This window comes from Rhinolophus hipposideros (assembly GCF_964194185.1).
Source record: "Rhinolophus hipposideros genome assembly, chromosome: 10".
Classification (NCBI taxonomy): Eukaryota; Metazoa; Chordata; class Mammalia; order Chiroptera; family Rhinolophidae; genus Rhinolophus; species Rhinolophus hipposideros.
The window spans coordinates 48275735-48302340 of NC_138056.1; the positions used below are offsets into that span (position 1 = coordinate 48275735).

General features: G+C 41.4%; 1 protein-coding gene across 1 annotated transcript in view; it reads left to right on the forward strand.

Annotated features, from left to right (window-relative positions):
• Nucleotides 1–12153: 12153 nt before the first annotated feature.
• The window catches only part of RNF169 (ring finger protein 169), a 77243-nt gene continuing 62790 nt past the window's right edge, over nt 12154–26606 (forward strand). Inside the window, exon 1 of the mRNA XM_081061876.1 lies at nt 12154–12676. Within this exon, the coding sequence (XP_080918002.1) occupies nt 12169–12676 (508 nt within the window). The 5' untranslated portion in view covers nt 12154–12168. The remainder of the gene's footprint in view (nt 12677–26606) is intronic.

Consider the following 26606-nt stretch of genomic DNA (forward strand, 5'->3'; position numbering starts at 1 on the left):
CCTGGCTCTCTCCCTGATTTGCTGGGACATTTGGGGTAAGTACATCTATCCTTGCTTTAGACCTCAACTTCCTGTGAGTTTCTCTTGCAGAGTTGCTAGAAATTCCAATGAGGGTTAGAGAGATCACTGCAAGGAGTAAGAAATGAGATGGGATGTTGAACCACATCCCACTTGGGTAGGGAATCACATCTCCACCTTGAAACACTTCTGACTTTCTGGATGTAAAGATTATCTTCCTGGTCTAAGGCTGGGGTCCCCACTCCCCTATGCTACCATTCTGTCTCCTCCAGGACAGAAAGCGTTGGGAGCAAACAGTGATCCCAGAAAAGGCTTCCCCCACGCTCCCAGGATCAAGGACAAACATGACCTGCCCCGAGTGCTCTTCAGGCTTATCTTCTCCCATTCCAGCCTGGCCAGCCTCGTCGTCTCCCTGAGTACACTTTAACAGACAATGAAAGCTATGTATGCCATCATGCGTCCCTTTTTGCCTTGGCTTTCAGGGAGCTCAGAGTTAACTTAAGTGCTTAATTACAGGAAAAAAATCTCATCCCAAGGACCGGGGACAAAGGTCTTTTCTCCATCTTTGTTTAAAGTCTGCTCTACATAAATATTCACGTCTTAGGTGTAAGGGGTGGATTAAGATTGGCCTCCCCTACATCCTGCCCATTCTGCTTCAGGAAATGTCTCTACCATGAGACCAAAAATGGTCTCAACCCTCCTCTTCATTTTTACTAGAGTTCAGGCCATCATCCTCCCTTACCTGATTTTTCTAACAGCCTCTTAACAAATCTTCCACTTCCCATCTAGGCCCCTCCAATCTATTTTCCCCACACCTGCCTTAGGAATTATGTTGATCATTTCTACTGACAAATCTGATCACATCACTTGTCCACTGAAAACCCTTATTGGAAATAAAAAATAAATAACATTAAATGCAATGTGGTATCCTAGATTGGATTCTGGGGACAGTAAAAGGACATTAGTAAAAGGACACTGATGAACAAAGTCTATACTTTAGCTAATAGTAATGTACAAATATTGGTTTCTTAGTCTTGACGAATGTGCCGTGGCTGCGGAAGATGTTACCACTGGGGGAAGCAGGGTGAAACAGGTACGGTTCTTAGATAAGAACTCTGTACTACCTTTGCAACATTTCTGTCAATCTAAAATCCTTCCTAAATAAAAAGTTTATTAAATAAATAACAGGAAAAAATTGCCTTTTTATCATTTACAGATTAAAATCCAAAACTGTTAGCACGCACATTTTGCCTCCTACTTAGACCATTAACACCTACCATTCACCTCCCCAAACTGGCCATTACATTTTCACGCCTTTCTATCTTTGTATGTTCTTTTCTGCTTGGACTATCTTTCTTCTCCTTCGTGTAGGGAATTCCTTTTTACTTTTCAAGTCAGTTCTCTTCATCCTCCCCCCACAATCCTTCCCTTTCCTTCTGGTAAAGTGGGTCAAATATATGGTGACATAAAGAGACTAGACTTCCAGTGGTGAGCACACAACAGAGTGTACAGATGTCATATTGTAAAGTAGTACACCTGAAATTTATGTTATTTATTAACCAATATTATCCCAACAAATAATAACAAAAAGTTGGCTCTGAGTCACTTCCTCTCTGAGGCCTTCCCTGATTCCCCTTAGCAAAGCAAATTTTTGGTAGCACTTTGCATTGTAAGCTATTGGAGTGTAAATATTTATTTGCATTTTGGAGTATAAATACGTATTTGCATTCCGACCCTGCACTGTGAGGAAAGGGGTCTTTTTTCATTTCTATCTATATTTGCAGCACATAGCCAAGTCCCTGAAGCACAAAGATACTGAATAATTACTTCTTGAATGAGTGTAGACCTCAGTGATTTCAAAGACATTATTCTTTCATGGGAGAATCGTCAGCACCCCTGTTGCCCTCAGCTTTAATCAATGATTGACGTAAGAAATAAGCACTTGAGGAAAGTGTGTCTTCTGTACAATTGCTTTTGAAGATGGTTGTCTGTATAGTATTTCATATGCTTTAAGGAGACTTGATAAATTCTTCCAAAATCTTGTCCAGACATAAAAATGTATCTACCCAGAGTCATTTGTTGCACCAAGTTTGTCTGGCACCTGCTTGCTTCCCTCTTAGGAAACTTGCTCACTGCCTTCCAAGGCAGCCCATTGCGCTGTTGGACAGCTCTGTTAGAAAGTTCTCTCACTCACTGAAATCTGATTCTCTGTGACTCCCTGTATTGCTCCTAGCTCTGTCCCCAGGGCTGCACAGAGCAAGCCAACTCCTTTTGTCTTTGGAGAGCTCTACAGAGAATCCCTCTTCCTTACTCTCACCCTTACCAGTTTTGGCACCTGGACCCTTCATGCTACACTGAACTTTCCCTTTCTTCAGATGTGCTAAGCTGTTTTGCCCCACACCTCTGCACATTCTGTTTCTTCTAATGCCCTCCCTCTACCCACTCTTATTTGTCTAGCAAGCTTATTTTTCCAAGGTCAAGGCCATTGCTACCTCCTTCGCTCATCCAACAGTTACTGAGTGTCAACCCTGTGCCAGGCTCTATGCTAGGTACTAGGGATGACAGACACTGCTGTTTATAGTCCAGGTTCTTGCCGAAGTCTCTTTCATGGCCTCTGAGTTAGCGTCTCTCTCCTCCATGCTTCTGTTATCTCCATTATAGCACTTATCACATTGTATTCTCAAAGGTTACCTCCTCTAAAGTGAGTTCTTCAAGAACACAGACTATCATTTATCTAATACTTCCCTAGCCTTCAGCACACCGTTTTGCACACAGTAGCTACAAAATAAAGGTTTGTCGAATAATATCCTTGTTTCTTCAAATACTCCTCCAGTGACATTATTTGTGGTTAAAGGCCTCCTCCTGGGCTGCAGTTTGCTTTATTATGTAAGAGTAGGATAGCATTAAAAATCATAGAGATCAGTGTCAAGGAAAGCCTTTACCCAGTCCACTTAATTCTATAAGATTCTAAAAGCAGATTCACCATAAGACAGTTACTATGAGAGGTCTATATAATAGAGATGATACTTCAGTGGTAGGCTGGTACATGTTTAACAACCTGCTCTCCAGGAGGAAAAAAGCCCTGTTCTTTAGCAGTTGCCAATTGCCCTGATGTAAATACTCCCACCATGGCCAATTTCAAGCTACCAAGGTGACATCATTGAATGTGGTTTAGAGGAGAGAGGCACAGTAGGACACGATTTTGTAGTATTTCCATCATACAGATACAACAGATGTAAAAAATTTCAAGAACATTCACAGTAAAATGTAGTAAAATAATCAGGTGATGAGTTTGACTGTTTTATTTTTTATAATTAACTGTATTTTTAAAAATTTTATCTATCTATTTATTAATTATTTATTTATTTATTATTTTTTAAGGAGGGCGCAGCTCACAGTGGCCCATGCAGCGATCGAACCAGCAACCCTGGTATTATGAGCACCATACTCTAACCAACTAAGCTAACCAGCTACCCGAGTTTGACTGTTTTAAATATAACTCATTTAACTGTAAGTTCATATAATTTCATGTTTAGTCATAACTGTGTTTAACAACCAGCTTGCAAAATTCCTGAAAACTTAACTGAGCCCTTACAAACCAGTTCCTGAAAACTTCCTGAAATTTCCTGAAAACTTCCTGAGCCCTTACAAACCAGTTCTAGTACATTGCCTTTACTCTTGTTTTTAACTGAGGTATAACTGACATGCGACATTATATCAGTTCACATGTACAAAAAAATGATTCAATATTTGTGTATATTGTGAAATGATCACCACCATAAGTCTAGTTAACATTTGTCATCACACATAGTTACAGAATTTTTTTTCCTGTGATGAGAACTTTTAAGATCTACTCTCTTTCAAATATGCAATACAATATTATTAACTATAGTTGCCATACACTGCCTTTACTTGATAATGTCCTGAAAGGGGTGAACAAACTGATTCTTTAAAGCTGGATCCAATTTAGATACATTAGGAAGAAAGTCTTATTTAAAGGAGCCGTCAGAGTTAATTTATTTGTAAAGTGAACAATCTCCATTCTACTCTCACCCTTCAGCTGGGTCAGAGTTATTTAGCCATGTAACAAATATTTATTTATAACCTATTGTGTTTCCCTGAAAAAAAGACCTAGCCGGACCATCAGCTCTACTGCGTCTTTTGGAGCAAAAATTAATATAAGACCCGGTCTTAATTTAACATAAGACCGGGTCATATGATATGATATATGATATGATATAATGTAACATAATAAATATAGGACCACATCTTATATAAGACCGTGTCTTATATTAATTTTTGCTCCAAAGGATGCATTAGAGCTGATGGTCCGGCTAGGTCTTATTTTCAGGGAAACACGGTACTATTGTTTTCAGACATCTTCCTTTAGATTTCCAGATACTGTGCATATAGTTGACCTAAAAAATGTTTATAGCATGGATGAGTGAATCCTCAACACCCCCAAATAATGCCTGGTACATTGTGGGTGCTCAATAAATATCTGTGTGAATAAGTGAATAGTATGAGTGAATGTTGATTAGTATGGGTTCTTATGTGGCTATGTAAACATCCCCAAGTCTTTTTTCTTCCTCAGTGGGTCCTTTCTTCCTTAGATAGCCAGCACAGAGAAATTCTGATGAAGAAGGTAAAAAGAAACCAGGATAGGGGAACACATAGCCCTTAATTTCACAGAGCACTCCTGAGGGAAACTGAGTGGGGACAAAGTGTCTTCAGTGGAAGACACTGAATGGGATCATCCTTCATTCAGGTCCTAAGTTCTGCCACCAACCGGAGGCCTCTGCTATTGCAGGTGTCATCACTAACCAAGCACCAAGGAGAATGGAACTTCTGCTCCTGCCTCCTCCACACTCAGGGGGACTTCCGGAAAGCAGTGTGTCCTGAGACTTCTTTCCACAGGTCTATGATGATGTAGCAAGAGTGCCTGAGAACAGTGCCAAATAACTTGGGTGCCACAGCCATATGGTAGCAGGCTCAAAGGTGGGAATGAGGAGCCACCAGATTTCGCTTTTAAAAATGTAAATCAGGTCATGTCACTTCCTTGCTTAAATCCTCTTCATTGTGCTTGAATAAAATCCAAACCCTGTACCCTATTTTATAAATCCCTCTATGACGTGGTCTCTGCCTACCCTCTTTCTTCAGCCATTCTCCTTGTGCTGGCTCTGCTCTAGGACATGGGCCTTCCTTCCGTCCCTGCGTACACCAAGCTGTCTGGACCCTCCGCAGGGACCCTGTCCTTGAGTTTTCTCCTGCTTGGATTGCTCTTCCCTCATCTTTTCTCCCAGCTGACATTTCATTCAGCTCAAACGCCATTTCCTCAGTGAAGTTTCCCTGTTCCTGTCTATCTCATCATATCCCTCTCCAGTCATATTCTATCATATTGTCTTGTTTTATTTCGTGTCACTTAACATTGTCTGAAATGTGTCTTGTATATTATCTGCCTCCCCCATGAGCATGAAAGCTACATGATAGCGTAGACCTTAATTCTCTGTTTTTTTAAGATTTTTTTTTTTTTGCGGGGGAAAGGGTACAGGACTTTATTGGGGAACAGTGTGTACTTCCAGGCCTTTTTTCCAAGTCAAGTTGTTGTCCTTCAATCTTAGTTGTGGAGGGTGTCATTCAGCTTCAAGTTGTCCTTTCAGTCTTAGTTGTGGAGGGTGCAGCTCAGCTCCAGGTCCAGTTGCCACTGCTAGTTGCAGGGGCCCCGCCCACCATCCCTTGCGGGACTTGAGGAATCGAACTGGCAACCTTGTGGTTGAGAGCCCACTCTCCAACCAACTGAGCCATCCGGGAGGCAGCTCAGCTCAAGGTGCTGTGTTCAATCTTAGTTGCAGGGGGCGGAGCCCACCATCCCTTGGGGGACTCGAGGAATCGAACTGGCAACCTTGTGGTTGAGAGCCCACTGGCCCATGTGGGAATCGAACCGGCCACCCTCGGAGTTAGGAGCACGGAGCTGTAACCACCGGAGCCACAGGGCCGGCCCCTAGACCTTAATTCTTGATCACCGCTATATTCCTAGTTCCTAGAACAGGGCCTAGCCCACAGTAGAGGCTTACTGAAGTTTTTAAAAAATAAATGGAGGCTAGAATATTTATCTGGATTATCTGATTCATGTGAGGAATGAATGAACCTTAAGCTCAAGAGCCTGAATCCTTGGAATTCAAACAGTAGTGTTTTCATCAGTATTATTACTACCCTCACTTTCATTCATCTCACAACCACCATGATTAACAAGTGTGGCATGGCACGTGGCGGTACTTACTGTCTGTGGAATAAATGAATGTATGGATGAATGAATGGAACTCAACTCTACTGCTAATCTCAAACTTCCTTTCCAGCCTTATTTATTATAGTTGTTTATTGACATATCTGCCTTCTCCCTTAGACAGTGAACTCCTTGAGCGCAGGGACAATACATTTCCATCTCTTTATTCTCAGGAACCATTGCTGGGCCTGCCACATAGCAGTTTCACAGTCTTTGTGGAAATGCTCCATCTGGTATGGGCATGGACCACCTGCACAGCCATGTGCTAGGTGCTGGAGGAAAAGACATACAATACTAGTCAAAACATGGTCCCTGGTTCGGAGGACTTATAATCTCATTGGAGAGACAAGTTCTTTTCACAGAAAAGATGAAAACTTCCACTGAAACCTTTTCACGGAAAACCAGTGTTTTCTGGAGTTAAATGTCAGACCGGAGAAGCTGTAGACGAACACACGTAGGACTGGAGTAGCCAGAAGACTTGGATTCTGGTTCCTACTTTACCATCAACTCACTACGTGGCTTTGACAAATTGTTTCCCTCCTTTAGACCTTGGTTTACTTCTCTGTAAATGAAGAGGTTTGATCAGAAGTCTTACATGATTTCTAAAGCCAATTACCGCTCTTGACATTCTGAGTGTCAAGAAACTGGGTGGAAGAGACCTTCGGGAGAGCTCAGTAGTCTCGGTTTGCCCCCTGGTGGTCACTCTGCGACATCACAGGCCTGGGAGACGGCTTTTCCCAGAAACGCAGATAACAGAGCTCAGTCTAGTAAACAAAGAACAGTGGCCACTCTAGAAGAAAACCAATCAGGCTTCTCACTGGTTAATTGGTATAGAATCCTATCCTCCTGCAGGACAAAGGAACTTGGGAAATCGTGCTCTCCGTTCTCAGCCTCCAGCAAAACCCACCTCATATCTGTTTCTTTCCAGACTAGAGGGAAGTCAATCTTTGGGACGCTGTTTTGTAGCCCCCTGGCTTTTTCTTCTGCTTCCATCACAGTGCTCTCGTCTGAGGCAAATTCTCCATTCTGGCCATAAATAAGTTTCCATTTATTTATGACAAATTGGGGGTTGGAGTAGGGCCATGAGTCTCTCCTCTGGGGTACTTGGTCCAGACAAAGTGAAGGTAGTAGTAGAAGGATTTCTTTGGTGAGATGGGAAGAAGAGATAAGACACAGCTAGAATAAGACATGTTCTTTCTAGTGTGAAAGTTGATCAATACTAGCTGAGAAAGGCTTGTCTTTTAGGTGTTTCACTCTGAAGTGGGGTTAGGGAGGGCCATTTACCCATTTATTTCCTTATTCTCTGTATGTTAAACTTAAAGGACTTCTTTTTTTTTCTTTTATAAGTATGATCTTTGAGAGCTTCAAGGACTTCTTAAAGCCACCTCTATTGCCTGAAATAAAAAGATCTAAATCAAAGAAGGAATTGGTTGATTGGAATCTTGGGCCAGAGCCTAGAGTAAGAAAGATAAAGACTTTGAGGATAGAAAAAAAGAGAAAGAAAGTCCAGGGGAATGGGAGGGCGGTATAGAGAGATTCTAGGGGAATTTATAGGTATCTAGAGGGTAAATTTAAAGAAATGAAAGAACTATTTTTCTCCACCAATGTGCTTGTTAAACAGAATTTTGTCCTTTCTGACAATGCCCTGTACTTAGAACCTTGCAAAACATTAAAAACATATTTAAGGGGATAACACTCATTCATTCCACAGCATCTGGAATGTGCCAAATATTGTACCAAAAGCTGGGCCCACCAAAACTGGCTCAGCATCCACTCCTTGCCCATCTTGTTCACTGCTGATTTCTCAGCACCTGTATTATCCTGCCACATAGCAGGTACTCAATAGATTGTTGTTGAATAAATGAATGTTTCACCAATGATATCTCCACTCCATGGGGTAGGATGAAGTCTGCTTAGATTATTTTTATTCCTCACTGGTAATTATATGATCGAGAGTTATTCTTCTGAAATACAAATCCATAGCATTCTTGTAACAAAAGAGAAGGAACTGAAGATAAGAGTGATAGTAAGAATGTAGCAAGAATCTTTAAGGCCAAAGGGAAGGGGCCAAATCTCAAGGGGAAATCTGGCTTGAGGGAGGAGGAGGACAGGAAAAAGATACCACCAGAAGAGACGAGGAGGGTAAAGGAGAGGTGGTATGGTGCGGTCGGAGGGATTGAGCCTCCTCCTTCCTAGATGTGTGAGGTCTCAGGATGGACTCAGTGCCTGGGTTGGCAATAAGGGGTTCTTGGGTCTGCAGGGAAACATTGCTAGTCTCCACCTGGAACAAGGTGGAAATTAGCTTCACATCTGAGTCTTTCATTCCAACAGGAAGAAGCTGGCGCCTCCAGCTGGAGAGATAGAAGGAAGGTTTGCAGTGATGTGGCCGAGGAATGCTGGAGGGATAGTGGTGGTATATGGACAGTGGAGAGCTCCCATGTAGACACACTATGATAGGGATGGCAGGGAATTTTGGCAGCAATGCAGTCCTCTGAAAGTATGGCAGGAGGGGCAGAGCAAAAGCAGCTGGAGAGGAAACTTTAGTAGGTGGGTGTGGCTGTACTGCTATCTGGTCCAGTTGGCATCCTGGATGACTGCATTAAATTGAGTCTGTGAGCCCCTCTTCCCTCGGTACAGGTGGGGGATTAGAAACAAAGCAAAACATGACACTCGGGCTTGTTCTACTCTAGGCTGTCAGACTAAGCTTCTCAGATCGTTTTATAACTTAGAAAGCAGCCTTGACAACACTTTTCAGGTGACACTTTAAAAACAGCCAACCAATGTCTCAGAATACTGTGATACAAACAACAGAATTTGTGAGTAATCTAAGAAAACAGAATTTACTGAAAGGATACAAAGAGTTGACAGGAAGGCTGGAGAGTCGGATATGGAAAATGGGTGGTAACCGAGGAAGGCCAGGCAGCAGGCACCACAACCAAGTTCATGCCTCAGGAACAATCTGGTGCCGTCTCCATCACCATGGCAGGGACACCACTGTCCCCTCCCCAACCCCCAAGGGACCCACTGTGGTTGGACGCTACTGTCTCTGTTGCTGTGAATAATTCTAAATTCATGAATGTGTCTTACATCATTCCCTAAAGATTCAAAGTTCAGAGAGGAGTGGCTGGCTGGCTGAGCCTAGGTCATATGTCATGCTTTGACTGCTAGGGGGCAGGGAGAAGAGTATCTCCCTGCTTCAATTCCCTAGCCAGTAATATCACATAGAATAGGGCATTCACCAAAATAGGAAGGTTTCAGTGATGATGGTAAACAAAACAAAATAAAATGTCCACAGTGCCCTCTTCTTTCAGGCTGCTTTTCTTTCTAGTTATTCTTTTTTTGTCAGTTGTCAGTTGTGATCAGAATCTCAGGATCCCAGGCGTGACACTTTAGAAGCCTCCTCTTCTCTCTCATTTTCCCACATAGCGAACAACTCTCCAGATTTCTTAGATTTGCCTTGCCTTCTGTCACTGCTACTGCTTTAGTAAGATTACTTTGTCAACGGCAAAGGAGGAGGACAAAGGGACTGGAAATTGGGAGTCACACTTCTAGAATGTCGGAACTAGGAGAGACCTTTGAATTTATCTATTGTAGTGGTCTTACCTGGGAGTATTCTTTAGAATTCACATGGCATTAAAAACAATACACATGCTGGCATCCCATCCTCAGTTTTGGGGTTCACTAGATCTGAGGTGGGACTTTGGCGGGTGTATGGATGGGCATGTGCAAGTACATGTGTTTCTGAGCTGCATCCCAGGTTGAGAACTGCTGAATTCGAATACCCTTGCTTTAAAGATGAGAAGACTGAGCCCCAGAGAAAAGTCATCTATTTGAAATCACATACAATGAGTTGATGAAAAGGGGAAAAGGGCTAGGACCAATCCCAGATCTCCTGGCTTTTGGTCCAGTTCTATTCAGACCTCTTGCTTTTTTTCCCCTCTGCAAAAGGAAATTTTCTGTCTTTATTTGTATCCAAGAAAGCATGCTACACTTCTGTGGTACAGCTCCTCCAACAGTAAATAGGCTTCAGATTAAGAACCCCAAACTCTCAAGAGCGAACAGCCCACCCCAAGGGCCCTATTTCTAATGATAGTTGGCTTGATCTCTGGAACACAGGCCTCCCTTGTCAGAATCTGGGCAAAGCATCCTAGAGAACCTCAAGTGGGGAGTGAATGAGGAGGACCCCTGGATAAAGGACAGTCTAGCTGAGGCCATATTTTTGTGTCTGGCAGGATTCTGACTGTGTGGGCCTCTGTAAACACAAGTCCTTGTTTCAATTACTCATTGACCCTTCTTCAATCTTTGACTGTTCTTTAGCCATCTGGTTCTCATCTTGGGAATCCATTTCTTTTTTTCTGCTTTCTGACTTCCACCAATCACTCTGCCTTGGATTGGTTTACCACCACCTCAGGCACTGTTTCCAGGCGATCTCATGGAAACCAACTCAAGGCCTCTGATGCTTTTTGTTCCCTTATGTCGCTTTTTTGACTTTGCTCTCCTTACAAAAATTAATGTTTTCCTAAAGATTCCCAACAGGAAATTCCATTTGCTTAATGCCTTCCTGCTCCAAATCTACCTTAGTGAAAAGAAAACAAAGGATGGGAGAATTGCTATAGCAGAACTATCTGTCAGAGGGGAGCCATTCCTTCTCCTATACTCTCTGCCTCCAGAAAGGGGGATGGCATCAAATTCTTAGCACCTCACCTGGTGACTAACCCAAGTAGGGATGACATGGTCAGAGCTGTCCTTTAGGAAGCAACTCTAAGAGCTGTGGAGGATGGATTGTAGGAAGAGAGGCTGTGGGTAAGGAGACAATCCATTGAAGCTACTGCAGTAATCTAGTTGAGAGATGATGACACCTGAATTGGGCAGTAGAGAAGAGGGTAGGTGGGAAAATAGTCATTTTGGTGGAAGAATTGATAGGACTAAGAAACTGACAGATGTGGGAGGTGAGGAAGAAGTCAAGATCAGTAGGTTTGGAGCTTGATGAATTGGGGGGATAGTATCTTTAACAGAATGAGGAAAATAAGAGCTCTTTTGAAAGGAGGATAGAAGACAGTGATTTCAGTTTTGTACATGAGGGATGCAGACATCCAAGATGTTGTTTACATCAGGCAGCTGAATATTCACGGTTGGATTCAGAAGGTCTGGACTGCAGGTATCAATTTGGGAGTTTCAACTGGAAGTGTGAGGTGGAGGTGGGGGGAACAGGCAAAGTGAGAGAAGAGGCTTGAGGCCTGAGCCTAGAGGAACACCCATATTTAAGCACAAAACAAGGGGGGAGGGCTCAAGGAAGGAGCCTGAGAAAGAGCTGTGGGGATGGGAAAAAAAACCAGGAAAGCATGGTTTTGCCAGCGAAGGGAGGGGAGTTTTCAGGAAGGGATGTGCGAAGGGTAGGAAGATGAGGGCTGACAGGAAGCTGTGATGTTTTTGGCAGTGAGTTTCTGGTCACAATAGGCCTACTCTCCGTCACAACAGCAACCCTCCCATCAAATGAAGCACCCAGACAGGACTCTGGATGATTTACATACCTCCCACTCCCTTTAGCCTCCCAGGGCCTTGCAGGATAAATAAATGTAATTACTTCATGAAGTTTAATGTCGCTCAGATTTTTCCAAATAAACCCCAGTTCTCAACTTCATTTGATTCAATAAAGAAATTACCAAGACTGTAGAAGGAGACTGAAGACGGATATATAAAGTAGAACTAACAAATGTTAATAAGGTTTCGCCTACCGCCAACCAGGTCCGGGAAGACGCGGCAGCCCCGCCCCCTTATGAATATGTAGATGGCGCTGCCCACGGCCCGCTGCCCCGCCCTCTACTCTTCTCCCTCGCAACGGGCTCTCCCCTCAAACGGGAAACAAGATGGCGGCGGCAGGTCCGAGTACTCGGGCCTCTTCCGCGGCGGCAGCAGCAGCTCTGAGTCGGCGGGGCCGGCGGGGCCGCTGTGACGAGATGGCGGCAGCCAAGACTGGGGCCCCGGGCTCGGCCTCTGGCCCCGCAGTGCTGGTGTTGCAACCGCCGTTGCTGCAGCCGCCGCCGCCGCCGCCGCCGCGGCCAGAGGAGTCGGGCTGCGCCGGGTGCCTGGAGACCCCGGGCGAAGCAGCGGCCCTGCCTTGCGGCCACTCGCTGTGCCGAAGCTGCGCCCAGCGCGTCGCCGACGCCGCGGGCCCTGGTTGCCCGCGCTGTGGCGCGCGCGGCCCGGGTTGGGCCCGCCGTCGGACCCGCGACGACGGCCAGGCCGACGCGGAGGTGCCGGGCGAGCGCGCCCGCCGGGGCCAGCCCGAGCGCTGCCGCCTGCGCCGGGACGGGGGCGCGGCCGCCGCGGGGCCCAGGCCGGAGCAGGAGCCGCGCGCCGTTCCCGCGGAGCCAGGTGGAGCTTCCCCTCCTCCCCTTGGGGTCCGGAGCGAGGCCGAGCCGGCCGGGCCCGGCCTGCTTCGAGGGTGGAGGGTCCCAGGCCCTGCGTGAGCGGGCGGAGAGTGCTCGTGGGGTCGGAGCCGGGCTCTGCCCGTGTCCATTCCTGTTTCGGAATTTTGAAGTTTGGAATGAAGCACGGGCGCGATGGATGCGGAGGGGCATTGAGGGGAGCCTGCGCCTTGTGCAAGTCAGAAGTTGGGAGAGAACCGGGGCATCTGGCCGCGAGTTAGGGCCAGGCTGGAAGTGCTGTGTGGACGGAGGGTCAGAGAAGTGCGGGTCTCGTGTCGGGTGAGGAGCTCGGGGTCGAATTGCTTGCGGGCCTGAAGGGATCGCTGAGAGGTGTGCAGTGTCTGGAGTTTAGGGAGCAGGTTGCATTTGAGGACGTGAGGGCAGCTTTTCAGACTTGAGGGTAGGGTGGATTGAGGGAATGAGCTCACAAAACCTTAAAAAATGCATGCTTAACAGAGAGCCTGGCACACGGCGAGGAAGCAATAAATGACGGCTATTTATAGTTATCATAACTAATAATAAGCTACAGTAGTGCTCGGCCCAAAAAAACCCCCCAAAACTGGATGGGGTTTAAAAGTTTAAGAAACGGAGACTGGTTGGCGGGGGCTGCTTCTATCTACATGGCAGTGTACGTTTCCTGCTATCATCGTAGCAGTTAAAAAAGTTTCAGGATTGTTGCCTTCAGCTTCTTCGCCTTTCTTACCTCCCGCAGCCTGCCACCTGTGCTGCTGAGCTTGACATAAAGTGCCCTGTTTAAAATACAGAACAAAACTGTTACAGCTTAAATTAGGACTCCGAGACACACCCACTTAACACATCCACAGCTCTTTAATAAAAATTGCTCACCTAGGTTTTCAAGAAACATAATCTTTAGGGAAGACTAGGTATATTTACACCTTTTGTGTTGGGAGTTCTGCCATGTGTTATTTTCAGTAGGGTGAAGGAGGCATTGCTTGTTTATGAAAGTGCAGTCCCTAGAAACTACAGGTTCCAGAATGCAGTCTGTTTTGATTCAAGCAGACACCTGCCGCTGTCCTAGGATATCTTACTTTTATTTGTGTCTTATTTTCTATGCTCCTTATTCTTCCTTTTAAGCTTCACAATATCCTTATGAGATAGGCACTTTTATTTCCATTTTACAGATGAAACTGAGGCCCAGAGAGATTAAGTAATTTGCCTAAGGGTGAAAACCTAATACCACCTGATTCCTGCTCAACTCAGGGGTGAGGGACTCCTCAAACATCATCTAATTCATGGATGCTCTTTGATGATCTCATGTGCTATTTAATTTGCTTCAAATTCTGAGATTAGGCCAAAAATGAAGAGTATTTCTCTGGTCTCCTCATTAGTACTATTGATTGTATGGTCAAATTGGATAGAAATTCGTATTTTTATTTCTAAAGCCTGGACTGCCTGTGAAATAATCGGGTCTGAAATTTGAATCATAAGAGGGAGTATCACTTGATGATTTGTGTGAACTTTTCCCCTTGAAGAAATTTATCATAAAATGTTTCAGTGATTTAGGAAAATCTATAAAAATGAGATTCCAAATTAGGGTCTATTGAGTCACTGAGTATCCACTGAGTATCCAATTACTTTTTATGTTCATATGCGGACCATAATGAAAAATATTTTTCTTTAAATGTTCTTGTGTTTGGATCATTAAGTGTATATAATTGTATGCTTATTAAGTCAAAGCATTATAGGAGAATATTGCTGAACAGGGCTTGGAAATTATCTTCTAGCTTTAGTGGGTTGTCTGGGTTTCTTGAGGTTATATAAATATTTTTTTAATTTAAAACTTTAATAGGCAATACATTCATATAATTCAAACAAAAATATAAAGTATACAGTGAAAATATTCGTCCTGCCCCTTCATTTCTCACTCCCACCAGAGATTCTTGTTTATTCTTCCAGTTTCTTTATACTTATACATGAAAATTCAAATATATTTTACTTATACAAAAGGTTTTATATTACACACACTGTTCTGTAACGTGCTTTTTTCATGTAACAATGATGGAAGTCTTTCCGTTTCCATGATGGAAATCTTTTAATATATGTACATAGAAGTTTTCTTCATTCTACTTCATAATTGCAAGTAATTTCATTGAATGGATGTAACATGGTTTACTCAAACATCTATTAGTAGGCATTTAGGTTGTTTCTAGTCTTTTGCTATTAAAAATAATTGTTTATAAAATTGTTATATAAGTGTATATGTGCATTTTTATGGAGGGTCACCTGTAGTTTTCACCAGATTCTCAAAGGGTTGTAAAAACATTAAAAGAACCTTTGTTTTAACTCAGGTCCCTCATTCTACAGAAGAGAAATGATGCCCAGAACAAAGTAGAGTGACCAACTAAAGGTCATCATCCAGTTAGTAGCAGATAAACAAGGGCTGAAAGGGTAATCCATTAATAAGGGCCTAATTCACAGTTAAATGCTCATATGGCTTTTAGTAGGGAAAACTGAAAATACCACTTTCATAAATATTTACATTGCACTTTTAGGAGTGGGAAACAGCAACAGAATGAGCAATTTTAGGTATATTTAGAAGTATATTGCTTAGCAGTAATCTTTTGGCGTAGTTAGGTCAACTGATGAAAGGTCAGGCATGCTTTATAATACTGGAAATGAAATTCTGCAGTAAATACACTGGCGTTTAAGTGAAATTCTTACAATTTTTTTAATTGTGTTAAAGCCCCACAACTCTCTTGGAATTGAATCGTATAAAAAAAGTGCAAGAGTCTGCTTGTTGAAAATTTTGGTTGTGCCAGTGACCTTTTTATTTTTTGCCAGCTTCTTGGCAAGCTTTAAGGTTCAGAACCTTAATGATTCCTGTGTACAATGTTTTATTTTATTCTTATATGCATCATCAATTTGCTTTTGGATGTAGTATCTGTTGATTTGTGCAAGACTGTGAAGGCTAAGTCGATGATCATTTCAAGATGAACGCAGATTTCAACTTTATGTTCTTTGAGTATTTGTAGCTCATTGTATGTATTGACATATTAGGTATTTAGACCATCTTGAGCATTATTCAGCAAGTATGTAATAATGCCAGCTCTGTGTCCGGCACTATTTTAGGTCTTTGGGAGACATCAGGGAAATGAAATATTCAAAGATCTCTCCCTCTTGGAGCTTACATTCTAAATTTAGAGACAATCTTGGCCCATTGATTTTACAGAAAAGAACATTTTTGTAAAATCTGTCTACACGCAGGTATATGTAGGTAGATTTGTGTATCTGTACAATAGCAATAATTAGTCCTCATTGATAATAATGATTGTTAAGAATTCTTTTACCCTTATGATTTGAAATCAAGTATTCTTGATTATTCTAAATTATACTGCCTTTGAAATTGAAACCAAGACCTTTTTAGGACAGTTCTTTTTCTCCTACCATGGGTGATAATTAAAGAGAAAAGCTAGACAGACATAGGCTGATGAATTTTTTAAATTGGCAGTTTAAAATGTTTATTTGTAGTACTGAAAGTGCGTTTCAAAAATTTAGTAGATCAAACAAATTGAATAGTGCCTCATTTATCCCTTCCCTTTACCCCAGCCCAGTCTCACTGTTCACTTAGGATAAACATTTATACATTTAAGAAATTTCCTCTTTCTGTGAAAAACAAGTAGCTCTAGTTTATTACTCATTTGCCAGACAACGTTTGCTATGTGTGCAGCCTAAATTGCATTTAGGACTAATGAATAATGAAATCACGTGATTGTAGTGTAAAAGGACAAGAATTTCCCTCACCTGTAAGGATTTGTTTTAAAACGTATAAAATGACTCAACTTTTTATTTTTAATGACACATACTCTAGAATTTGAGAGTGTCCTTATGTGTTATACTCATACAGGAAATATTTCCCATGTGCTTATGTGTTTTTTTTAAAACTCAGGATGAGATTACTTCAACCAGTAAACATTAATCACCACTGAAGGAATAGTTCCATTCTTTAGAATTCAGGATTGAACAGCAGGAACTTAGGAGGTATTTATTTGTCTTTGTTCATTCATGTTTCCACTCCATGTCTAAGTTCCAGTTAATCTTGGAAGAGTTACCTACCTTGAATTCCTTTATATCTTAGTTTGCGTGCATAGTATGTAGAATACGTTTGTCAGATTTCATTCCACTACTTCAGTGAGCATTTTGGGGGCACACATTGTGTAAGATAATACAATAAAAAAGATGAATAAGAGATGGTTCCTGTTCTTTAAGATTACACAATCTGGTTGGGGAAACACACCTTATCAAATAACAATACAAAGTGGTAAGTGAGGTAAATGCGTGATGCCAACAGAGTATCGGAATGGGATAACTGACAGTCTGGAGGAAACCTGAGGAAGGCATTTGAACTGAATGTTGAAAATATGAGTAGGAATTCACCAGGTAAGGGAGAAATGAATGGACATTTCAGGCAGAAGAACCTATATATACAAAGGTGCTTGGCATATTCAGGGACTGACTAGAAATTAATTAGAGATGGAGTGGGGAAGGAGAAGAGACTGCAGAAGTTAGATCATGAAGGGCATGGTGTGTCATGCTAAAAGGATTTGGGACTATTCTGTAGACAGTGTGGAGCTCTTAAAGATTTTTTAATCAGTGGAATTACATCATCATCATGTGCTTTAGAAAGGCAGTATTGGTTGGAGTGTGAAGGAAAGGTGTGAGTAGAACTGGAGGAAGGGAGTTGAGTTAGGGGACTATTTTAGTAGTTCAGGCAGGAGGTAAAGGGGCTGGACTGGACTAAAGCAGTAACTAGGGATATTTCCCTTCAGTCATTCATTAATTTAGTAACCATTTGAGGGCCTTCTGAGTGCCAGGCACTGGAGCTACAAATAGAAAAGAATGATTCTGTTTTTTAAATGCAGTGTAGTTGAGAAGATTGGTATATAAACATGCAACTGAAATGTATAATAAATGCAATTATAACTAATGCAAGATATAATGTAGGGCCAGCCCGGTGGCTCAGGTGGTTGGAGCGCCATGCTCCTAATGCTGAGATGGCCAGTTCGATTCCCACAGGGGCCAGTGAGCTGCGTCTCCCTACAGCTAAGATTGTGAACGACGGCTCTCTCTCGAGCTGGGCTGCTGTGAGCAGCCAGAGGTTGGTGTTGGCTGCTGGGAACTACTGTGTGCTGCCAGGAGTGGCCAGTGACCAGTGTGAGTGGCCAGCAGCCAGCGAGAGCTGCCGTGAGCTGCTGTGAGTGGCCGACCGACAACCGGCGACCGACTGCCTCAGCCGGGGGGAGCACAAGGCTCCTAATACCAGCATGGGCCAGGGAGCTGTGTCCTACACAAGTAGACTGAGAAATAGCGGCTGGAACTGGATTTGGCGGGGGGTAAGGCAGAAGAAGGGGGGAAAACATAATTGTAGAAGGCAATATAGTATAAACAGAGCAAGTTCTGAGACAGACTACCTGTGTTGGAATCCTAGCTCTGCCATTTATAATTGTGCATCATTGGGTACATTGCTTAACCTCCAAGTACCTTAGTTTTCCCATTTTGAAAATGGGGATAGTGTTAGAAAAATTGAAAGGTTGTTGTTAAGACTGAATTTTCAGAATGCTTGAAGCAATAAATGTTAGTTATTTTCACAAAACAAGAATGCCGCTTCAGTGAAAGGCCGACACTTGACCATAAGTATTCAGTAGGTGGATGAGGGCAGGATAAAGATGAGGGAAAACACTACATTTAAAGGTACAGGAGTATGAAATAACAAGGGGATCTAGGGATTATAAAGAGGAGTGGTTGGAGTATAAAGTATATGAGGGAGAGTAGAAGGAGGTAAAATTGGCAGAAATAAGCAGTTACTGGATAATAGTGGACTTAGCCATGCTAAGGAGTGAAGATCTACTGAAGAGTTTTAAAGAGTTCATGTTTACATTTTAGAGAGATCACTCCTATGGGTATAATGTAGCAAATGGATTGGAAAACCCAAATTCTCTTTTAGCAAGATTGCTAACAGATAAGCTGAAGACTCTTCTGCTACAAATATCCAGAAAAGATGGATGATATGAAACAACCTTTTTTTTTTCTTTTTTTTTCAGTTTCAGGTGTACAAAGCAATGTAATAGTTAGACATTTAAACCCCTCAAAGTGATGACCCACCCTGCAAGCTACTACTCCTCTGACATCTTACATAGCTGTTACAATACCATCGACTATCCTCCCTATGTTGTACTCCACATCTTGTGACTATATATACTTATATATTTAGTTGTAGTTGACATTCAATATTATTCTACTTCAGCTCTTCAGGTGTATAGAGCATTGGTCAGGCATCTACACGTCATTGGTCTATGACGTGATCCCCCTGATAAGTCCAGTGCCCATCTGGCACCTTACGTGGTCCTTACAACATTGTTGATTATATTTCCATACTGTATTAACTATCAATTTATGTTTCTTAATGCCTTCACTTTTTTCACCCTGACCCTAACTGCATTCCCATCTATCACCCTGCTAGATCTAGTATCTATCTGGCACCATACCTGGTTATTACAATATTGTTGACTATATTCCTTATACTGTAATCTGCATCCCCATGACTACCCAATTTGTTCTTAATTCCTTCCCCTTTCATCTATCCTTAACCCTTCTCCCATCTTAAAGAAGTCCCTCTAAGAGTCCTTGTAATACTGGTTTGATGATGATGAACTCCTTCAACTTTTTCTTGTCTGGGAAGCTCCTTATCTGTCCTTCAATTCTAAATGACAGCCTTGCTGGGTAGAGCAATCTTGGTTGTATGTCGTTGCTTTTCATCACTTGGAATATTTCCTGCCACTCCCTTCTGGCCTGCAAAGTTTCTGTTGAGAAATCAGCTAATAGTCTTATGGGGGCTCCCTTTTAGGTAACTAACTGCTTTTCTCTTGCTGCCTGTAAGATTCTCTGTCTTTAACCTTTGCCATTTTAATCATGATGTGTCTTGGTGTGGGCCTCTTTGGGTTTATCTTGTTGGGACTCTGTGCTTCCTGGGCTTGTATGTCCATTTCCTTCACCAGGTTAGGGAAGTTTTCTGTCATTTTTTCAAATAGGTTTTTAATTCCTTGCTGTCTCTTTTCTCCTTCTGGTACCCCTATAATGCGAATGTTGGTATGTTTGATATTGTCCTGAAGGCCCCTTAAACCCTCTTCAATTTTTCAGATTCTTTTTGCTGTTCTGGTTGGGTGTTCTCTGCTACCTTATCTTCTACATCGCTGATTGGATCCTCTGCTTCATCTAATCTACTGTTGATTCCCTGTAATATATTCTTCGTTTCCATTATTTTATCCTTTATTTCTGACTGGTTCTTGTTCATAGTTTCCATCTCCATTTTTATGAGATCATCAAGAGAATTCTTATAAACAGTGTTTGGAACTCTGAGTCTGATAGATTCTTTAGCATCTATCTCCGTTTTGCTTAGTTCTGTTTCTGGAGCTTTGTTCTGTTCTTTCATTTGGGACATGTTTCTTTGTCTCCCCATTTTGGCTGCTTCCCTGTGTTTGTTTCTATGTATTAGGCAGGGCTGCTTCGTCTTCCGGTCTTAGTGGAGTGGCCTTATGTAGTAGGTGTGCTGTGAGGTTCAGTGACAGTCTTTCTGGTCACCTGAGCCACATGCTCCAGGTGTGTCCCTCGTGTTGGTTTTGGTTTGCTCCAAAAGACGCATTAGAGCTGATTGTCCGGCTAGGTCTTATTTTCAGGGAAACAGGATAGTTGAGCCTTAATTGATAATTGCACATCAATGTGAGGGACTGACCCTTGGGCTCACTGGTTGCGAGGTCTGGCCTTGACTACAGTGGAAGGGTTGTTGTGCAGGAGCTGACCCTACAGAGCAGGATCTGCCTCAGCAGGATGCCTGCCCAATCCACCCCTTAGGTGTGTCGTACTTGGAGACAGCTAGGTGATCTCCAGCTCATTTTGAAGCTGGCCACTGGGGGCGGCAGCCCCAGGACCACCTTGGAGTGGATCCACGATAGGTCTACTTCAGCCACAGACGGCGCCCCACCCGGGGCCATCTAAGGGGAGCCTGAAAGAAATCGCAGATGACTGCTGCCTGTGCTGTGCTTGGAAGAGCCTTGCCGCGAACCAAGGCCGGCTGCCACTAGTGCTGGCTTAGGGCTGCTCAACCAGAGAGACAGGACATGCTCGAGCCAGATGCTGCTTGTCTGGGTCCCGCGGACCTTTGAGAGACCTTAGGAAAGTGCCGTTTGAGCCAAGGCAAGCGGTCTGCATGAAAAAGCCACCAAAAGCAGCCTGGGTGTGCCCAAAAGTTGGGCAGGGCCAGGTCTCAAATCACCAGGGCCTGGAGAACGAATGGCAGAGACTCAGGTCTGGCGGCAGCGCTGGGAAGGGGGAGGGCTCAACAAAGAGACAATGGCCCCTGCTAGCTCCTCCATCCAGGAGAAAGCCGCCTTTCCAGCCCCCATCCCAAAGCCAGACAACTCAGTTCCTCACTGTATGTCTCTGCCGCCTTTCCAGCTGCTGCCCCAGCACTGGAACTCAGAGCCAGTGATTCTGTTGGTGGGTTGGTCCACGTGCAGTCCCTTTAAGAGGAGCACGTGGGAGTGCAGCCACACTCCCTCTTACTTAGACACAATCTCCGCTGGTTTTCACAACCAGAAATTATGGGGACTTTTCTCGCCAGCACTGGAACCCTGGGCTGGGGTGGGGCTGGTATCTCTCACTGTTTTAGAGGAGGGGGACCCCCACAGTTGAAATAGTGCCATCTTTACTGATCACAAGCGGATGTGGGACCAGCCCATGCCGCATCTCTGACCTGCCTACCAGTCTGGAGATGGCTTCTTCTACAAATCCTTAGTTGAAAGGCTTCAGTTCAGCTTGATTATACGTGATTCTCAATAATGGTTGTCTGAAACAATTCTTTGAAATGCATTTCTGAGCTTGTAGGAAAGACAGGAAAATCTGCAGGTTCCAGAAACAAAATGGAACTAAAAACCAAAACTGTAGTAAGCCCTTAAGCTCACATGCTGTGTTGCCCTGGAGCAGGGCTGAAGGGTAGAGTGAGGGGTTATTTCTGGTTTTCTATTTCTAGCTGATTACATTTTAACTATGTGGAGGGAGGAACCAAAACTAAGAATTCTGCATAAAGCTGGGCTCTTGATCTTGATGTCCTGCAGTCTGGGTGAAAGGGTGGGCTAGAGAAAAATCCTCCCATTGACACAGGCAATAAAAAGAAATCTCGTGTTGATTTGCCTGGGCTCTATACAAATAAATGGGGGAAACCTGAGAAGTGTAAGACCTATACTTTGCTCATATTTGGGATCTGAGCTTATATATTACATGGTTCATGTATCCCTATGCTGAGAAATTAATATAAAAGCTGGCTTCAAGCTAGTGGTACCCCTGGGTTACCTGGAGAAAGGAAAGAAAAGCAAGATTCTAAGGGTACCTCCATATCTCAGGCCACAAGGGATTCTTATAGAAGAAATAAGCCCAGCTGAAGATGAATTTATAATTAAAAATAACACACAAGAAAACAGTTTTTTTATCACAAATGAGAGCAGATATAACAAGAGGATTATAGTTCCAAAAACTGAGATAATAGAATGGCAGTTTGAAAGATAAATTAGCGTATTTTAAGTGATTCAAGAATTAATTGACATTCCAAGAAATGAATAAGACGTTATGAAACAGGCACATTTGAAAAAGAACTAAACATAATGAAAAGTGTAGTCAGGTTAAAATACTCAGTAAATAAGCAATAGTCTACACAGATGAAGAGAAAATCAGTAAGCTGGTAGTTAAATAAGAGGAAATCCTGAAAATGCAAAACAGTAAGATGAAGGAAAATATGAAAGAGAAATGAAACATCAGGAAGACTCAACATCTATTAATTCCAGAAGGAGAAAAATAGAATGAGAGAGATACGGAACTTAAAGAGGTGATGGCTTGAGAATATTTTGTCATTACATTAATAAAAGACATAAATCCTTAGGTTTAAGACTCATGAGTCCTTGGCAGGAATTAAATGAACAAAACAAAACAAATCTCAACAACCAAATACATTACAGTGAAACTGCAGAACAACAAAGACACTTTAAAAAGCAACCAGAAAGGACTGACAGAGGAGCCACAATCAGACTGAGAGAAGACGTCTCTTAAAGAGAGACCAGAAGAAAACTGACTACTGTCTTCAAGTGTTGAGAGAGATCTGAATTACATACTCAGCTAAGTTATTCAAGATTGTGGGCAAAATAAAAATATTTTCAGATAAGTAAAAATATAGAGAATTTACCACTCTTTCAGAGACCACAGTCTCTGAAAGAACTTTTATACTAAAGAATGTACTTCAGGAAGAAAGAAATGTAACTTAGGGTATTGAGTAGGATACAAAAAGAAGTCTTGGTAAACAAAGAAATTGGTAGGTAAACTAAGACAACATTGTATAAAACAAAATAATTATGACTAATTTGTGGGAGCTAAAATCAAAGTGGGACTAAAACACCAGAGAAGGATAAAATGTAAGCTGGGAGGAAAAGTGATCGGCATTAAAGAGTCCTAAGGTTCTATATATAGTTCAGGAGGAGGATAGAGATATTGATTAACTTTAGGCTTTCAGTCAAATGCATATTAAAAATTTAAGGGTAACCACAGAAAGAAAAGAAATACGATGTATAACTTGATCTGTACACATACAGAACCATACACCTCCCAAATTAGAGAATATACATTCTTTTTAAACAAATGTGGAACATTTACGTAAGTAGGCACAAAGAAAGTTTCAACAAATATCAAAAAGCGATGTGTATATATATAAATCATGTTATCTGACTCAATACAATAAAATTAGAAATTAATAGCAAATATAGCCAATTCTCCCACCTCCAATCCACGGTTAGAAATTACAAAGCATAAAACGAAAACAAACTTCTATGTAATGTATAGATGAAGAACAAAATCATGGAAATTGGAAAATATTTAGAATTGAATAACAATAAGAACACTGTCAAGATCTGTGGAACACAGCTGAAGCAACAATAAGAAAAATTTAAGTGCCCATATCATATTTCATTGAATCTTAAGATACCATCATTATAAGATACGCTAGTTCCAAATATAATGCTTTTTTATCACTTAGACTTGTTAACTTTATACTTACTGAGAACTCATAAATTTATGTAAACGTATATTTAGCATATTGTGTATATATAAAAGAAAGTGAAGAAATAGATTAGAATATTTCTGTGACATATTCAAAGTCTGATTCTTCTAAATCATTTTTTGACTGAATCATAGGGGGTTGTGTTTTTCTACATAGTATTGCTCACTATGTCTGAGAATATTGGTGGTACAGCATTTCTTAAAAGAGTACTCCACCGCCATCTCCACCATTTTCTTTCAAACTGCTGGCACCCATAAAGCTTTGAGGCCGATACTTTCTTGAGTTTGCCAGAAAGTATCAACAAAAGGTTTTCAGATGAGACTCATAGTTCTTCCTCACATGGTCTGTAATACTCGGTTTGTTGGCTAACTTGAGCGGTTACAGTTGTCCAGTGACACTACCAGGAATAACCACCAAGTCACTGCATTTTTTTTGCAAGCTTATTCTTTGTCTTACGTTCATACACATGTAAGCAGTGACAGTGGCATCATCACTGCTGCCTGCTTGACAGTGATAGAAGATTCCAGTTGAAACATCCCAGTTTCAGAGATGTTAATGTAAAAAAACTAAGTCCTAGAATCTATAAAGTATTTGAATAGAAGAGAGGCTGAAAAATTAAGTGGCCAACTGAAGAAGTTAGAAAAGTAATAGATTAAACCTAAAGGAAGTAGAAGGTAGGAAAGAATAAAGATAACATAATGGAATAGAAAACAAGAGAATTAATAAAATCAAAATCTAATTCACTGATGATATTAACATAGGATCTATATTATAGACAAAATCTGGCAAAATTCATCAAGGAAAAAGCAAAAGCAAGAAGGCCTGAATGTTAGAAGTGAAAAAGGAAATACAACTACAGATATAATAAAGCTTTTTAAAGGCTTATAAATGTAGAATATGGAAAACTTTATGCCCATGAATTTGAGAAATTGTATAAAATAATTTCCTAAAAAATACAACCTATCACAGCTGACTCAAGAATAAGTAGAAAATGTGAATAGAAATGAACTAAAAAACAAATTGAACAGATAGTAAAATCTACCTACTAAGTAATACGTGGATGTAATGAGCAAAATCCAGACTATGGAAACTGCAGGGGAGATGGCCATTTTCTTCCATAAATATATGAAGTAGAAGAAGAAGAAAAAGTAATAGAAAGGAAACCTGTAAAAGACAACCAGTTTATGAACTTATTTGGTTCCTGATTTGTAAAACTATAAAAACATTTGACAGAAATTGAAGACTGGTTGGACGTTTGTTGGTATTAAAGGTTATTAAGGTTTTAGTGTGACAATAGTTTTCTGGTTGCATATTTTGAGTCCTTATCTTTAAGAGATGCTAAAATGTTTATTAGTAAGGTGATACGAGTTCTGGGATTTGTTTTAAAATCATTCTAGCGGGGAGGGGGCGGGTAATGATTAAGGGAATAGATGAAATAAGACTGGCAGTGAATTGATTGTTGAAACTGGGTGATGGATATGTTGGAGCTCATTATACTGGTTTCTCTAACTGAAGTATTTGAGACTTTTCCATAATAAAAAGCAGAAATTTCTATTAAAGAAGCAGATGGTTTTACAGGTTACCCAAATATTGCAGGACGGATAATCTTTGTGCAGAGTATTCCAGGGGATAAAAGAAAAAAAGTTTCCAGATTCACTTGGGCAGCCTTTACAGCTCGATACCAAAATCACCCAAAAACAGTACAAGAAACGAAAAATACAGGCCAATCTCATGAATGTAGACTTCTAAAATCCCAAATGAAATATACACAAATTTAGTGTATTTTTTTAAAAATTGCAATCAAGTAGCATTCTAGAAATGGGATTTCATCAGAATCTAATTTAATTCATATTCTTAAACCAAAGCAGAGTAAAATCATATGGTCATCTCAGGAGCTACTCAAAAGAGCATTTGACAAAATTTACCATCCATTCATTATTTAAAAAGCTAGAACACTTGGAATAGAGGGGAACTTTCTTTTTTTTAAGTGGAACTTGTCAGTAAGGATGATTAGTGGCTAAGAACAGTAAAAATTTTGGAACACATTGCTTTATTAAATATTAAATTATTGTAAATATTAATTAAAACAGTAAGGTATTGGTATCAGGATAGTTGAATAACCAGTATTAAATAATTAAAAGAGTACAAAACAAAAATAGAGTCCTATAACATGCCCTCATGTATTTGAATTTGGTAGATGACAGGTGGCATTACAAATCAGTGGTGCAAAGGTTATCCTTTTCAATTGTGGGTAGTTAGCTAACTTACAGAAAACAGGAAAAAATAGATCTTCAGACCATCCGCAAAAAGTTGATTCCAAATGGATTCAAGATCAAACTATAAAGCTTAGAAAATAATGAGGAGTATCTCTAAAAATAGAGGATTTTTTTAATACAAAAAAACCCCAAACAAACAAAAAACAAGGCATAAAAGATTGATATTTTGGCCACATTAAAATAAAAAATAAAAAACTTCTGTATGATAACAGATGATATGAAATAAGGTAAACTGCAGGGTGGGAGAAAATATTTGCAATGAAATAACTGACAAAAAAATTTATGTCCAGAATATATGGAGAACTATAAATCACTACGACAGACACCTCACAGAAGTGGTGAGGGGATTTGAATAGACATTTCACAGAAAAGGAAAGCTGAAAGGCCAATAAACATTTGGAATGATTCTCAAATGTCATTAGTAATCAGAGAAATGCAAATTAAACAAATGATGAGAGGTCATGAGACTAGCGTAATTTATGATTGAT